This window comes from Anomaloglossus baeobatrachus, chromosome 11 (assembly GCF_048569485.1).
Source record: "Anomaloglossus baeobatrachus isolate aAnoBae1 chromosome 11, aAnoBae1.hap1, whole genome shotgun sequence".
Lineage (NCBI taxonomy): Eukaryota > Metazoa > Chordata > Amphibia > Anura > Aromobatidae > Anomaloglossus > Anomaloglossus baeobatrachus.
Window position 1 is genome coordinate 34,919,090 of NC_134363.1, and position 15,710 is coordinate 34,934,799.

General features: G+C 43.7%; 1 protein-coding gene across 1 annotated transcript in view; it reads left to right on the forward strand.

The window, feature by feature from the left end:
- Positions 1-12,993, forward strand: part of POU2F2 (POU class 2 homeobox 2) — a 189,254-nt gene extending 176,261 nt beyond the window's left edge. Inside the window, exons 8-17 of the mRNA XM_075329330.1 lie at positions 159-261; positions 446-537; positions 650-796; positions 2,885-3,026; positions 3,116-3,264; positions 5,252-5,428; positions 9,264-9,327; positions 9,502-9,664; positions 11,912-11,985; positions 12,249-12,993. Coding sequence (XP_075185445.1) covers positions 159-261; positions 446-537; positions 650-796; positions 2,885-3,026; positions 3,116-3,264; positions 5,252-5,428; positions 9,264-9,327; positions 9,502-9,664; positions 11,912-11,985; positions 12,249-12,532 — 1,395 coding nt within the window. The 3' untranslated portion in view covers positions 12,533-12,993. The remainder of the gene's footprint in view (positions 1-158; positions 262-445; positions 538-649; positions 797-2,884; positions 3,027-3,115; positions 3,265-5,251; positions 5,429-9,263; positions 9,328-9,501; positions 9,665-11,911; positions 11,986-12,248) is intronic.
- The last annotated feature ends 2,717 nt before the right edge of the window (positions 12,994-15,710 follow it).

A 15,710-nucleotide genomic window follows, 5' to 3' on the forward strand; every position in this document is an offset into this window, starting at 1 on the left:
GTAACGCCCACGAGGATCAAACAATAAAATAAAAAGCAAAATTATCAGGAAAGAAACTCCAAGATTGTCATTTAATGCAAACTACAAGCATTTAGTACAACCGACATGACAGGGTTTGCAAAATCTACCAGTTTTACTAAATTCTGCCAACTTCACAGGATATCCAGCAACTGCTGCAGCTCCAGCAACTGGTTCTTGTTCCTGGCCATCCTCTCCAGTCCCCTACACAGTTCCTGCTGCCCCAAGGGCAAGGCCAACAAGGTACGTCTTGTTTATTTGCATCTTCAGCTTTAAAGAAGTGCTTACAAAGTCAGCCGAAAAGAGCTTGTATGTCCTGCTTTCTAGCAGCGGCGGTCGGTCTCCAAGGCAACGAGCTGTAAACAGACATTTATATATTGCTTGTTTTCTGTGTTTTTGATAGATCTGTTACCTTCTTCTTCCTTAGGCCTCCTTTCTGCACCAAATCTCTTCCAGCTACCTCAACAAAGCCAGGGGAATCTCATCCCGGGTCAGCCAAGGCCCGGCCTTCCCACTCAGGTGAGGGTAAGCCCCCATTTTTAGCATTTCCAGTATCTCCTAAATTGTGTGAATCTCCATCCATTGGACAAAATATCCAAACCAATGGTCTCTGCTGCTGTTTTCTTTCAAGGCTGTGTCCCGTCCAGGACCCCAGGATCCACCACTATTGTCACATACAGAACCAGCATCTCATCCTGAGGAACCCAGTGACTTGGAGGAGTTAGAACAATTTGCCAGAACCTTCAAGCAGCGCAGGATTAAACTAGGATTCACTCAGGTAGGAAAAAAAAACTTTTCAGCAACGTGTTCCAGGGTATTATATAATCCTATGTGATTGCTGTACTGCACAGTGTCTTGTTGAGAGAATAGACATGCACTGCCAGGGTTGCCAACTTGATTTTTTATTTTTTTTTTTCTAGACAGCACACCTCCTCTCCCTCCTGTACAATGACAGATAGCACCACTATATACAGTAAATAACACAAGATGCACCATTCACAATAGGTGATATCACAGCTCACCTTCTCCCCCTCCTTTACAATAGCTGATAACCTATACATAGAAAAGATAACACAGGATCCACCAATCACAATAGGTGATTTCACAGCTCGCCTCCCCCTCCTGTACAATGACTGATAACGCCTGGAAATACAATGGATAAGACTGGATCCACCATTCACAATAGGTGACATCACAGCTCACCTCCCCCTTTTGTACAATGACTGATAGCACCTCTATATACAGTAGACAACACAGGAGCCTCCATTCACATTAGGTGATGTCACAGCTCACCTACTCTTGTACAATGTTTGATAACATCTCTATACACAGTAGATAACACAGGATCCACCATTCACAATAGGTGATGTCACAGATCACCTCCTCCTCCTCCTGTACAATGACTGATAACCTCTCTCTCTCTCTCTCTCTCTGTATATGATATATAATGTATATATAGCCAGGATCAACCATTCCCAATAGGATCAACCATTCACAATAGGCAATGTAACAGCTCACCTCCTTCTCCTCCGGTACAATATCTGGTAACACCTCTATATATAATAGATAACACAGGATCCACCATTCACAATAATGATGTCACAGCTCACCTCCTCCTATACAATAACTGATAACACCTCTGTATGCAGTAGATAACACAGGATCCATTCATAATAAGTGATGGCATAGCTCACCTCCTCCTTCTGTGCAAACACTGATAACCGCTCTATATACAGTAGATAACACAGGATCCACCATTCACAATAATGATGTCTCAGCTCACCTCCTCCTGTACAATTACTGATAACACTTCTATATATAATATAATATTAACAATAATAATAATATTTATTCATTTATATAGCGCTAGTAATTCCATAGCACTTTACATACATTGGCAACACTGTCCCCATTGGGGCTCACAATCTAAGGTCCCTCTCTGTATGTTTTTGTAGTGTGGCAGGAAACCGGAGAACCTGGAGGAAACCCACGCAAACACGAGGAGAACATACAAACTCCTTGCAGATGGTGTCCTTTTTTGGGATTTGAACCCAGGACCCTAGCGCTGCAAAACTGCAGTGCTAACCACTGAGCCACCATGCCGCCCTATATAATAGATAACACAGGATCCACCATTCACGATAATGATGTCACAGCTCACCTCCTCCTGTACAATGACTACACCTCTATATATTTTAGACAAGACAGGATCACCCATTCACAATAGGATCAACCATTCACAATAGGCAATGTAACAGCTCACCTCCTCCTCCTGTACGATGACTGTTAACACCTCTATATTTCATAGATAACACAGGATCCACCATTCACAATAATGTCACAGCTCACCTCCTCCTGCCTGTACAATGACTGATAACACCTCTGTATACAGTAGAGATAACATAAGATCCACAGTCACAATAGCTGTGAAGGGAGGGGGAGGAGGTGAGATGTGCCATCAGTGACCTTTGCCTAGATTAGAGCACGCCCAGTTTATACTTCTATAAAAACAGATAGGGTATGAGTAGTCTAAGGAAGTAGGAGCCTAGTATTGGGCCTAGTGGTCAGTGTGAAAATTTCAAGATTTTTTTTTTTTGTCTTTTTTTATTTATATACAAAATTATTTGAACCCTTCATAAAACATTTAATACAAAAGCTCGATTTAAATAAAAAGTCCTATTGTGATGAGTGTAGCTTGTGCTGTGGAGTGGTGGTGTTTTCTGGTGGTGGATGCATGGGAATAGGCGCGCGTTCTCGTGATCCTCGGTGATATCATTCTGAGACGGGCGAGATGACGAATGTGACGACGGTGGTGTCCTGTACCCCTGCCATAGGGGGCTTATTGAGGGCTTCTGTTATTTCATAGGGGGATGTCGGCCTGGCTATGGGAAAGCTGTATGGAAATGATTTCTCCCAGACAACCATCTCCCGATTTGAGGCACTTAACCTGAGTTTCAAGAACATGTGCAAGCTAAAGCCATTACTCCAGAAGTGGCTAAGTGATGCCGGTAAGAGCTTTGTACCCGGTTCACTTCCATCATCATTGTTTATGTCTCTACGACTTTTACAATATTTTGTTTTCGGCTCCTCTGCCCAGAAACCATGTCCGTAGACAGCACCCTGCCGAGTCCCAACCCTCTGAGCAGTCCTGGAGGAGGCTACGAAGGGCTTCCCGGCCGTAGACGCAAGAAACGCACCAGCATCGAGACCAACGTGCGCTACGCACTGGAGAAAAGTTTTATTGCGGTGGGTCTGGACTATGAATTAGGCTAAGTTCACACTTCCGTTGTTTTGCATCAGTCACAATCCGTAGCCTTGAGGAATTATGGTATCCTGCAAAATATTTTGCAGGAATCCTGTTTTTCCCCATAGGCTTCTATTAGTGACGGATTGTGACTGATGATGCTGCGTTGCATCCGCTGCGTCGCGGTCAGTCGTTTTTTAACTGACCGCCGGGCGGGAGCAACACAGGATGTAACGTTTTTTGAGCAGCGTGATCCGTAGGATTTCTCTGCGCATGCGCTCTCTGGCTCCCCGCCCCTGTAACCAGGATAAACATCGGGTAACCAAGCAATGCGCTTTGGTTAGTTACCCGATATTTACAGTGGTTACGGGTGCAGGGAGCCCGCGCTAAGCTGGTATCCAAGATAAATATCGGGTAACCAAGCAAAAAGTGCTTTGCTTATACCCGATATTTACCTTGGATACAGTGTGCAAGGAGGCCGACACTTCACCACTCGGCTCCGCCCCCTCCAGCACTCCGCAAGTGTACACACACACTCACACACTCACCCTCACTCACTTGTCCCCAGCCCTGCAGTCCCCGCGGCACTGACGTCCTCAGCTCCACGGCTCCGCTCGGCTCCGCCCCTTCGCGCTCCGCCCCCTCCCGCACTCCACATGTACACACGCATGTAGACACACACACACACACACACTCACTCACCTGTCCCCAGCCATGCAGACCGCGGCACTGACGTCCTCAGCTCCGCCCCCCGAACTCCGCCACAAGCACACAACGGAGTCCGACAAAGAAATTCTTTTCTTTGTCACCGTTGTCATCGTTGTACAACGCATCAGTCACATGCGTAAAGCAACGCATGTGACTGATGCAAAACAACGGAAGTGTGAACTTAGCCTTATTGGGTTATGTTATATATATAGTCACCGGGTCTATGTCGTGCCCACGGATATGGGGTACTCGGTCCCGGGCAGTGAATATCTGGGAAATGTCACTGTGGTGGCCGTTGCCCGGTCCCGTGCCCTGGGGGTATATTTACAGGGGATTAGATTAGTGTTCATACGTGACGCCACTTGTGGTGTTGCGGCTATGGGTATGGAATCGCCGCTGCACAATGTCCACTGCTAGGGCTGATGCTAGTGGCAGCCTGGATGTTAGAGCCTCCGCAAGGGGTGGGTGTAGTGACGGGTGTCGGAAGAAGGTAGGCCACACAAGGGGTTCAGTGCAACTGGTTCTGTACTCACTTTCTGGTGGTAACTGGTTGCCCGAGGCCGACTGGTTTCACCTTCAGGTCCCCTTTGTCCCAGTGCCAGTTTAGTAATCTGGTGCCTTCTTCCCCTGCACCTGTTTCTGGTTGGTGGGTCCCCGTGGTGTAGAGCAAATGAGGGTCCCCGTCCGGTGTTTTTTCTTTCCACTTCTGTCCGTATGACGGTAGCGTGAACCCTGTGGGGTGGGAGTCTCTGGTCTTGTCCCCGGTTCTCCCTTTGCTACTGAGTCTCGGATGTTTAGGGTCAGCATGAGCCCCTCACTGTGTAGGTGTTAACAGGCCTGCCTGGAGCTTTATGCCTGTCCTAGGGTCCCGTACCCCGTCGGTGCGTGGTTCCGGCAGTACTCCACCGGCAATTACCCTCCTGGATACCAGATTACTGTCAACCCCATGTCAGCGCGTCTCCTCTCCTCTACTGTTCTGTACTGACTGTCCACAGTCTGCCCCTCCCACCTGGTCAACTAGTGGACTGGACTGGCTCCACCTCTAGGCGGCCATCCATTGGTCCGACCCTAGCCTTGTACCATTGTATGGGGGATTTGTTGGGGAAAACTGGGATTACCTGGAGTTTTTGTGTGTTACCGGCACTGGTCTTCCGGGGCCCTAGGGGGTAGGCCCAGAACCTTGAAGCACCCTGATGGGTTCAGGGGCGCTACATCTACAGTATACTTGGAATTAGCGGATGCAGTCATTTTACTTTATAGTCTATTGTCTCTCATCTCCAGAACCAGAAACCTACCTCTGAGGAGATCCTTGTCATAGCTGAGCAGCTGAACATGGAGAAGGAAGTGATCCGCGTATGGTTCTGTAACCGCCGGCAGAAGGAAAAACGCATCAATCCTTGTAGCAGTATGCCACTCATTCCCAGCCAGAGCAAGGGACAACTGTATGGGACCCATTTGGTAAAAATCCTTGGATCTTCCTCCCTAACCCCACACTATAAAAGAGCGCTGTATAGGGCATGCACGGCACACTCACACTATCCGCCTATTTCATTTGCTAAATAATCATGAGGCTTCCTAATTTTTTAATCTCGGTTTTCACTAAGCCAAATATTTAAAGAGTCACTAAACATTCATTATTATTATTTTGTCCGTCATGGAAAGTTACGAAACTTTGCAAATCACTATATTAGGGAATTTGTATTCATCGCTATTAAAAAACAAAAATGCATGTAAGCAGCTTCCAAACCCCTGGTTTTTACCCATCTATTTCCCTTCCTTCAACTGCAGCTGACTCATTAGGAGTACAGATGATGGCAGTGATTGTCTTCAACTGCATTGATATCAGAACATACTCAGGAGTGCAGATAATGGCAGTGATTGTCTTCAACTGCATTGATATCAGAACATACTCATTAGGAGTACAGATGATGGCAGTGATTGTCATCAGCTGCATTGATATAATTACTGATTCATTTGGAGTACAGATGATGGCAGTGATTGACTTTAGCTGCATTGATATCAGAACATACTCATTAGGAGTACAGATGATGGCAGTGATTGTCTTCAGCTGCATTGATATCATTACTGATTCATTTGGAGTACAGATGATGGCGGTGATTGTCTTCAGCTGCATTGATATCAGAACATACTCATTAGGAGTACAGATGATGGCAGTGATTGTCTTCAGCTGCATTGATATCAGAACATACTCATTAGGAGTACAGATGATGGCAGTGAGTGTCTTCAGCTGCATTGATATCATTACTGATTCATTAGGAGTACAGATGATGGCAATGATTGACTTTAGATGCATTGATATCAGAACATACTCATTAGGAGTACAGATGATGGCAGTGATTGACTTCAGCTGCATTGATATCATTACTGATTCATTTGGAGTACAGATGATGGCAGTGATTGTCTTCAGCTGCATTGATATCATAACGGACTCATTTGAAGTACCGATGATTGCAGTAATGGGTCAGCTCAGTGTCTGTGTGTCACTAACTTCTGGGATGATATTGTTCTGATAAGCACAACAGAGGAGGAGACAGGAGCTGACACATCACTGCCATCACCTGTACTCCAAATGAGTATGTTATATCAATGGAGCTAAAGGCAGGGGCATAAATTTGGGAAAAACAGAGGTTTAGAAGCCACTTACATGCAATAATTTTTATTACAGGATTTAATACAAATTCCCTAATAAATGGTTTAAGTTTCATAACTTTTTACACTGTACAAAATTATAAAAATAAATGTTTATTTACTCTTTAAGTTGATCACTAGTTTTTTAAATCTCTCTGATCTAACATATGTTGAAAGGAATATGTAGGGGCAGAGAGCCAAAAAGCGTCACTTGCTCAGCAGTTTACTGTAGTTTTAATACAATCAGTGTTTTATCAGCAGGAGATTATCACTCCTGGACTAGGTGTCCTGTGCCAGGAAGTCCAGTCAATCTGCATAACCCCACCCTCAACACTGGCAGTTTATTTGCATAACTCTACCCCCAACACTGATTGGCAGCATCCTGTGTACACTTATACAATCAGTGGTTTGGGCAGGATTATACAGGACTCAGCATTCTGAGCACTGCAACATCTACATCAGAAAAAACTGAGATTTTATCAAAACTGCACCAAGCAGCCGAATAAGTGACACATTGCAGGAATCAGACTCTCTGACCCTACACCATGCTGCTCTCTGATTACATAGCTACAGTGGTGGCCATAAGTATTGACACCCCTGCAATTCTGTCAGAGAATACTCAGTTTCTTCCTGAAAATGATTGCAATCACAAATTCTTTGGTATTATCTTCATTTAATTTGTCTTCAATGAAAAAAACAAAACAAAAAACATTGTCATAAAGCCAAATTGGATATAATTCCACACCAAACATAAAAAAGGGGGTGGACAAAAGTATTGGCACTGTTTGAAAAATCCTGTGCTGCTTCTCTAATTTGTGTAATAACAGCGCCTGTAACTTACCTGTGGCACCTAACAGGTGCTGGCAATAATAAATCACACTTGCAGCCAGTGACATGGATTAAAGTTGACTCCACCTCTGTCCTGTGTCCTTGTGTGCACCACATTGAGCATGGAGAAAAGAAAGAAGACCAAAGAACTGTCTGAGGACTTGAGAATCCAAATTGTGAGGAAGCATGAGCAATCTCAAGGCTACAAGTCCATCTCCAAAGATCTGAAAGTTCCTGTGTCTACGGTGCGTGGTGTCATCAAGAAGTGTAAAGCGCATGGCACTGTGGCTAGCCTCCCTAGATGTGGAAGGAAAAGAAAAATTGACGAGATTTCATCGCAAGATTGTGCGGATGGTGGATAAAGAACCTCGACTAACATCCAAACAAGTTCAAGCTGCCCTGCAGTCCGAGGGTACAACAGTGTCAACCCGTACTATCCGTCGGCGTCTGAATGAAAAGGGACTGTATGGTAGGATACCCAGGAAGACCCCACTCCTTACCCCGAGACATAAAAAAGCCAGGCTGGAGTTTGCCAAAACTTACCTGAGAAAGCCTAAAACGTTTTGGAAGAATGTTCTCTGGTCAGATGAGACAAAAGTAGAGCTTTTTGGGAAAAGCCATCAACATAGAGTTTACAGGAAAAAAAAAGAGGCATTCAAAGAAAAGAACACGGTCCCTACAGTCAAACATGGCGGAGGTTCCCTGATGTTTTGGGGTTGCGTTGCTGCCTCTGGCATTGGACTGCTTGACCGTGTGCATGGCATTATGAAGTCTGAAGACTACCAACAAATTTTGCAGCATAATGTAGGGCCAAGTGTGAGAAAGCTGGGTCTCCCTCAGAGGTCATGGGTCTTCCAGCAGGACAATGACCCAAAACACACTTCAAAAAGCACTAGGAAATGGTTTTATAGAAAGCACTGGAGACTACTAAAGTGGCCAGCAATGAGCCCAGACCTGAACCCCATAGAACACCTGTGGAGAGATCTCAGAATGGCAGTTTGGAGAAGGCATCCCTCAAATCTCAGGGACCTGGAGCAGTTTCCAAAGAAGAATGGTCTAAAATTCCAGCCGAGCATTGTAAGAAACTCATTAATGGTTACCGGAAGCGGTTGTGCGCAGTTATTTTGGCTAAAGGTTGTGCAACCAAGTATTAGGCTAAGGGTGCCAATACTTTTGTCTGGCCCATTTTTGGAGTTTTGTGTGAAATGATCAATGATTTGATTTTTGTTTCATTCTCTTTTGTGTTTTTTCATTGCAAGCAAAAGAAATGAAGATAATAATACCAAAGAATTTGTGATTGCAATCATTTTCAAGAAGAAACTGAGTATTATCTGACAGAATTGCAGGGGTGCCAATACTTTTGGCCAGCACTGTAAAACCTGCTGACCATCTTGGTCCAATAAGCACCTAGTTAGCCTTTAATTATACAGTTATAGGTGGAATTTCTATCAAACCCACATAAAATGTAGTTGACCTCGCCTTTTTTTCTGATGCATCAGTCGTTTCTGCCCTTTGCAAAATGCAGATTTGCAGCAACTTTACTTGTGGCTTTCACCTCTTTACATAAGAAAGAGAAAAATCTGCAACAGAAATGAGAAAAAAGTCATGGCATGAGGATACAATTTGTTATAGAGCTTTTCCATGTGTACATTTTGCAGGGTTTCCCCCCACCGCCCGGGCACCCCGATGTCAGAGTAGTATAGGCTACATCCACATACTGTGCACTACCGCGGTTATTCCTCCTGTCTCTATCCTCTGGTTTTCCTCCTCCACCCTGCACTTTCTCATAATTCCTCCTTTCCTTGGTCTGCTCCAGGTGTCTCCCCCGGTGTCTGCCCCCACGCTCACTTCCCAGGCTTCCAGTAATCTCAGCACAACAGGTAATCGGACCCCTCTTTTCTTCTCACTACGCACCCCTGTAATGTATGATCGCACCGGTACGCACGGCCTGCCTAGTGCACAACCCCGAGCTTCTCCTATCCAAAAGATTAAACTGATGAATAATATTTATTACCTATCAGATTGTTTATTCTTTTTTTTCTCCCCACATTTAGTGACTACCTTATCTACTGCACTGGGATCTCTCGTACATCCTCGTCCACCCTCCAACACAGCACCCCCATCCGCAACGCCCCCTCCAAGCAACAGCACAAGTGCAAGTCCCCAGAGCAGCACCCATTCTGGGCTCAGCCTGACCGGACTTAGCCCCAATGCCGGGTACGTACTGAAATGACGAAACGAGATCTCGCGGGCCAGTCTATATATGGTTTCTTGTTCGAATTTCCTCCGAACGACCATGGGCGCGTACAAACTGACACCGGAGGCTCTTAGCGGATTGCGCCACGTCTAAAAGGCGTAATGTGGAAAACAGAATAGTTACAATGTAAGAATGCAAGAGATCAAGGAAAGCAATCATCTTCTCCTGGCCTTGTGTACACTCTGTATACACTCTATATACACTCTATGTACACTCTGTATACACTCTATATACACTCTATATACACTCTGTATACACTCTGTATACACTCTGTATACACTCTATATACACTCTGTATACACTCTGTATACACTCTGTATACACTCTATATACACTCTATATACACTCTATATACACTCTGTATACACTCTGTATACACTCTATATACACTCTATATACACTCTATATACACTCTGTATACACTCTGTATACACTCTGTATACACTCTATATACACTGTGTATACACTGTGTATACACTCTATATACACTCTGTATACACTCTATATACACTCTGTATACACTCTATATACACTCTGTATACACTCTGTATACACTCTGTTCTTTGTCTTGTCTATGCACTGTATTCCTTAGCATATGGCACAATACATCAGAACCTCTATAGTGTAAAAGACCCATTATATACTTCTATCTGTGCTTTTAAATTAAGAGAGTTGTTCAACAGCAATGCAGAAAAAAATAACAATCATATACCGTATTTTTCGGTTTATAAGACGCACCCCAAATTCAGAGAAAACAGGGGTCCGTCTTATAATCTGGGGGGTTTTTTTACCAGGGGGGGCAGCAGCGGCGGTGGAGCGGGGTCACAGGAGGCAGGGGCAGTGGTGCAGCAGGGCGATGCTGTGGGTGGTGCAGCCGGTGGGTGTCCCAGATGCTGTCCCAGAAACTGTTGGCGGCTGTGCTGGGGCTGGGCAGCTGGGCTGGTGTTGTGAGCAGTGAGGGCTTCAAATAATGGCGCCCGGAGCCAGCGCATGTGCAGATTGACCTCTCAGCTCAATGGCAAGCCGAGATCTCATCTGCGCACGCGCCATCTCCTGGCGCCGTTTTTCTTAAGTCCGCCACTTTGAGATCAGTGGACCGGAGGCGGCGCATGCGCCGATGATATCTTGAGCCGAAAGCTCCATCTGCGCACGCGCCGGCTCTGGGCACCATTATTTGAAGCCCTCACCGCTCACAGCCCCAGCCCAGCCACCGCCTCCGCAGGCCCTGCACAGGCACCGCCGCAGGCCCTGCACAGGCTCCTCCTCAGACCCTGCACAGGCGCCGCCTCAGACCCGGCACAGGCGCCGCAGCATCGCCCCTACTCGGGCAGCTGTGCTGGGGCTGCGGGTAGTGAGGGCTTCAAATAATGGCGCCAGGAGCTGACTCGTGCGCAGATTGAGATCTCATCTGTGCACGCACCACCTCCTGGCGCTGTTTTTCTTAAGTCCGCCACTGTGAGATCAGTGGGCCAGAGGCGGCGCATGCGCCAATGATATCTTTAGCCAAAAACTCCATCTGCGCATGCACCAGCTCTGAGCCGCCATAGACCCTGCACAGGTGCCGCCGCAGACCCTGCACAGGTGCCGCCGCAGACCCTGCACAGGTGCCGCCGCAGACCCTGCACAGGTTCCGCCGCAGACCCTGCACAGGTGCCATTGCAGAACCTGCACCGGTGCCACCGCAGACCCTGCACAGGTGCCATTGCAGAACCTGCACCGGTGCCACCGCAGACCCTGCACAGACACAGTCGCAGCCCCTTCACAGGTGCCAAAGCATTGCCCCTGCCTCCTTCTACTCCTCTCCACTGCCCCGCCCAGTAAGCTACCTTTGGAATATAAGACGCACCCCTCACTTTCTTCCCAAAGTTTTGGGAGGAAAAGTGCATCTTATAATCCGAAAAAATATGCTATATCCCCACAGATATGGCATGCAACCACTGCAGCCAATCACTGACCCTACCAGTCATGAGAACAGTGTGAGTGATGTCATTGCTGCTAGAATCTGTTTCTTACTCACCACTGCTAGCCCCCTTTCTCCTTTTATTTCCCCTGACTCCCTTCCTGCCGGATTGGAGTGGCAATCAAGGTTCCCGGTACTCCCTGGCTAGGAGTCTATAGGTTATATACTATGGAAGGTATCAGTTCGGCACTAAACAATGAATTAGAGAATGTTTTCCCTTTCTTTATCCATGTTCTTGGTCTTGCAGGGGCACAGTGCTCGGGGTCAGCCCGGGGTTGAACCCAGCCCTCATGGCTGGAAACCCACTGGCCACCATCCAAGGTTTGTAGGACAGGAGAAGTCACACGTGACTGTTCATAAGCATGCGTCATCACATTTAACATTCGTATTGATGAACCGTGAAGTTTTTCCTCCATGACATTCCATATCGATATCCGTGAGAAATTAGGAGGCGGTCTTACAATGAAAACGCAAATGACGCATGCGCGACATTATTATTTTGTTTTATCCTGTGTGTTCATCTCTTTTATGTGTGTAGTTACATTACATGACTTTTGTTGTGTTTGTGTCCTTGTGTCTCCTAGCTCTGACCAGTGGTGGCTCTCTGCCGCTCTCCGGTCTTGATGCCAGCGGTAACCTCATCCTTGCCAGCGGTTCCAGCATCTCCGGCGCTCCCAGTCTGGTGAGCTCTTCGCTCTTCCTGAACCCTGGAGGTCTCCCTCTTCTCAGCTCCACCCTGGGACGCATGGCATCTGCCGGTGGGACCCCTAGTCTCTCTCCGGCCTCCACCACTTCTTCTGGCGAGGCTGGAATCCCTAACCTACAGCACAGCCCAGGAGGCTCCCAGCACAGCGGGGAGAGTGATTGAAAGAGGGAAAACCAGCTCTTTCTTTCCCCCCCTCTCAACCTCCACCAGCACCCAAGCTGAGTCTCTATATATAAATGGAGGCTCCTGGATACTTCAAGGGGGGAGGGGGCAGAGGTGTGAGTACTTTTCGAGTGGTGTTGCCTCTTTTCCCCTTCAAGCCCTCCCCCCCAAAAGTGAAGAAGTGAAATGCGTGGAGGGGGGAAAAAATGGAACCAAAACGAAGAACCAAAAAAAAAACAAACAAAAATCCTAAACCAAATAAGAACCAAAAAAAAAATCCAAAACCTCGGAAATACTTCAGAGAAACCAAAAATATGCTGCACCCTACTTGGGGTGTAGAAAGCTCCCCCCAACCAAAGGAATTCCCAAAGACTGAGTCCCACCCCCCCCTGCTCCCTCTTATTAGTCCTGTTGAGCTAGGTGCCATTTTTAGTTATGGAGGTGACTTCAGGTGGGGGGTGAGGGCAGGGAGACCCTCCAAGCACCCTCCTCCTGTTGCTTTACGTTCTCTTATTACAGAGGATGAATGTCACAGATTTTAGGAGGACGGGGAGGAGGCTGCAGCGGGAGCGAGTCCGCTCACGGGGTGGGGGTGCATGGGTGAAATAATGCCCATCGCTCCCTCTCTTCTACACCAAATACCAAAATAACAGCTTTATCCAAAGCCTAACATATCTCTAGAACCTCAGAGTAACTCTGTGTATATGTGTGACGTCCATATTGAAAAAAAACACACATAGATTTATAGCTTTTTGTTATGTTTTTTAGCCAGCACTGAACCCTTTTTTATTTTTTATTTTTTCGATCTTCATTATTACTGTATATTACTTTACAAAAAAACACCCTTTTCATCATTCTGTTTACGGAAAACTCAATCGAGAATTTCCCGTTCCAGCTCTAGATGTGGTTAGCAAATTTCTCTTCGTTGTTGTTGTTGTTTTAATTTGCCGAGCAGGCGGAAAAAAAACCTTCAAAGTTTTCCCCTTTTATAAAGAAGTTGTTAATGTTTTTTTGTCTTTTCACTTAATATTTATATATTTTAACCTCCCAAAAATTCAAAGTTTTCCCCCGTGGTTTTTTTCTTTTTTTTTTTTTTCCATCTTTTCATTTAATATTTATATATTTTAATATCCAAAGAATTCAAACTTGTCCCCTTTCCCCTGGATGTTTTTTTTTCTCATATTTTCATTTAATATTTATTTATTTTAACCTACCAAGAATTCAAACTTTTCCCCTTTCACCCGGATTTTTTTTTTTTATATATAGATTTTCATTTAATACTTATATATTTTAACCTCCAAAAAATTCAAAGTTTTCCCCTTTCCCCCGTTTTTTTTTCATCTTTTCATTTAATATTTATATATTTTAATATCCAAAGAATTCAAACTTGTCCCCTTTCCCCTGGATGTTTTTTTTTTTCTCATATTTTCATTTAATATTTATATATTTTAACCTACCAAGAATTCAAACTTTTCCCCTTTCACCCGGATTTTTTTTTTTTTATATATTTTCATTTAATATTTATATATTTTAACCTCCCAAGAATTTAAATTTTTCCCTTTTCCCCGGATGTTTTTTTTCTTTGTCTTTTGACTTAATATTTATATACTTTAACCTTCCAAAAATTCAGTATTCCCTTTTCCCCTGTTTTTTTTTTGTCTTCACTTAATATATTTATATATTTTAACCTCCCAAACTGTCCAGAAATAAAGTTTTCCCCTTTCCACCTGTAATGTTTTTTTTTCATCATGTCACTTAATATTTACATATTTTAACCTCCCAAAAATTGAAAGTTTTCTCCTTTTCCCCTGGATGTGTTTTTTTTCGGCTTTTCACTTTGAATTCTTGGGAGGTTAAAATATAGAAATATAAAGTGAAAAGGCGAAAAAAAAAAAAAAACATCCAGGGGAAAACTCTTTTATTTTTTAATATCTATATATGTTAACCTCCCAAAATGTCAAAGTTTTCCCCTTTCCCCCAGATGTTTTTTTCCCATCTTTTGACTTAATATTTATATATATTAACTTTCCAAAAATTCAAGGTTTCCCCCTTTTCCCCGCATGTTGTTTTTTTTTTTTGTCTTTTCACTTAATATTTATATAATTTTAACCTCCCAAAAATTCAAAGTAAGTTTTTCTACCAGATGTTTTTTTTATATATATATCTTTTCACTTAATATTTATATAATTTTAACCTCACAAAAATTCAAAGTAAGTTTTTCTACCAGATGTTTTTTTTTATATATATATCTTTTCACTTAATATTTATATATTTTAACCTCCCAAAAATGCAAAATTTTCTCCTTTCCCCCAGATGTTTTTTTTTCGTCTTTTCACTTTGAATTCTTGGAAGGTTGAAATATAGAAATATAAAGTGAAAAGGCGAAAAAAACCCCAAAAACATCCAGGGGAAAGGGGAAAATTCTGAATTTTTGGGAGGTTCAAGTATGTCAATATTAAGTGAAAAGATGATAAATCCCCCCCCCCAAAAAAAAAAAACCAAAAACAAACATCCGGGGGAAAGGGGAAAACTTTTAATTATTTGGAGGTTAAAATGTAGAAATGTAAAATTTTCCCCTTGATGTTGTTTTTTTTCATCTTTTCACTTAATATTTATATATTTTAACCTCCCAAAAATTCAAAGCCCCTTTCCCCCAGATGGTTTTTTTTTTCTGTCTTTTCACTTCCCAAAAATTCAGTATTACAATACAGTAATATAATTCTATATTAAAATATAGAAATGTAAAGTTTTCCCCTTGATGATGTTTTTTTTCATCTTTTCACTTAATATTTATATATTTTAACACACCAAAAATTCAGTTTTCCCCTTTTCCCCGGATGTTTTTTTTTTTTTTTTTCTCCGTGTTTTCACTTAATATTTATATATTTTAACCTCCCAAAAATTCAAAGTTTTCCCCCTTTTCCCCCGGATGTTTTTTTTTTCCGTCTTTTTACTTAATATTTATATATTTTAACCTCCCCAAAATTCAAACTTTTCCCCTGGATGTTTTTTTTTCTCGTCTTTTCACTTAATATTTAATGCACAATAGCTTTTTACATTTTAGTGACCTTTTTTTTTGCCTAATTTTTCTTTTGCTCTTAATTCCTATTTATTTATTTATAAGGCAGCTGAGCTTTATTTTTTTGCCTTTATTTTCATGGGATATATTTCCAGGATC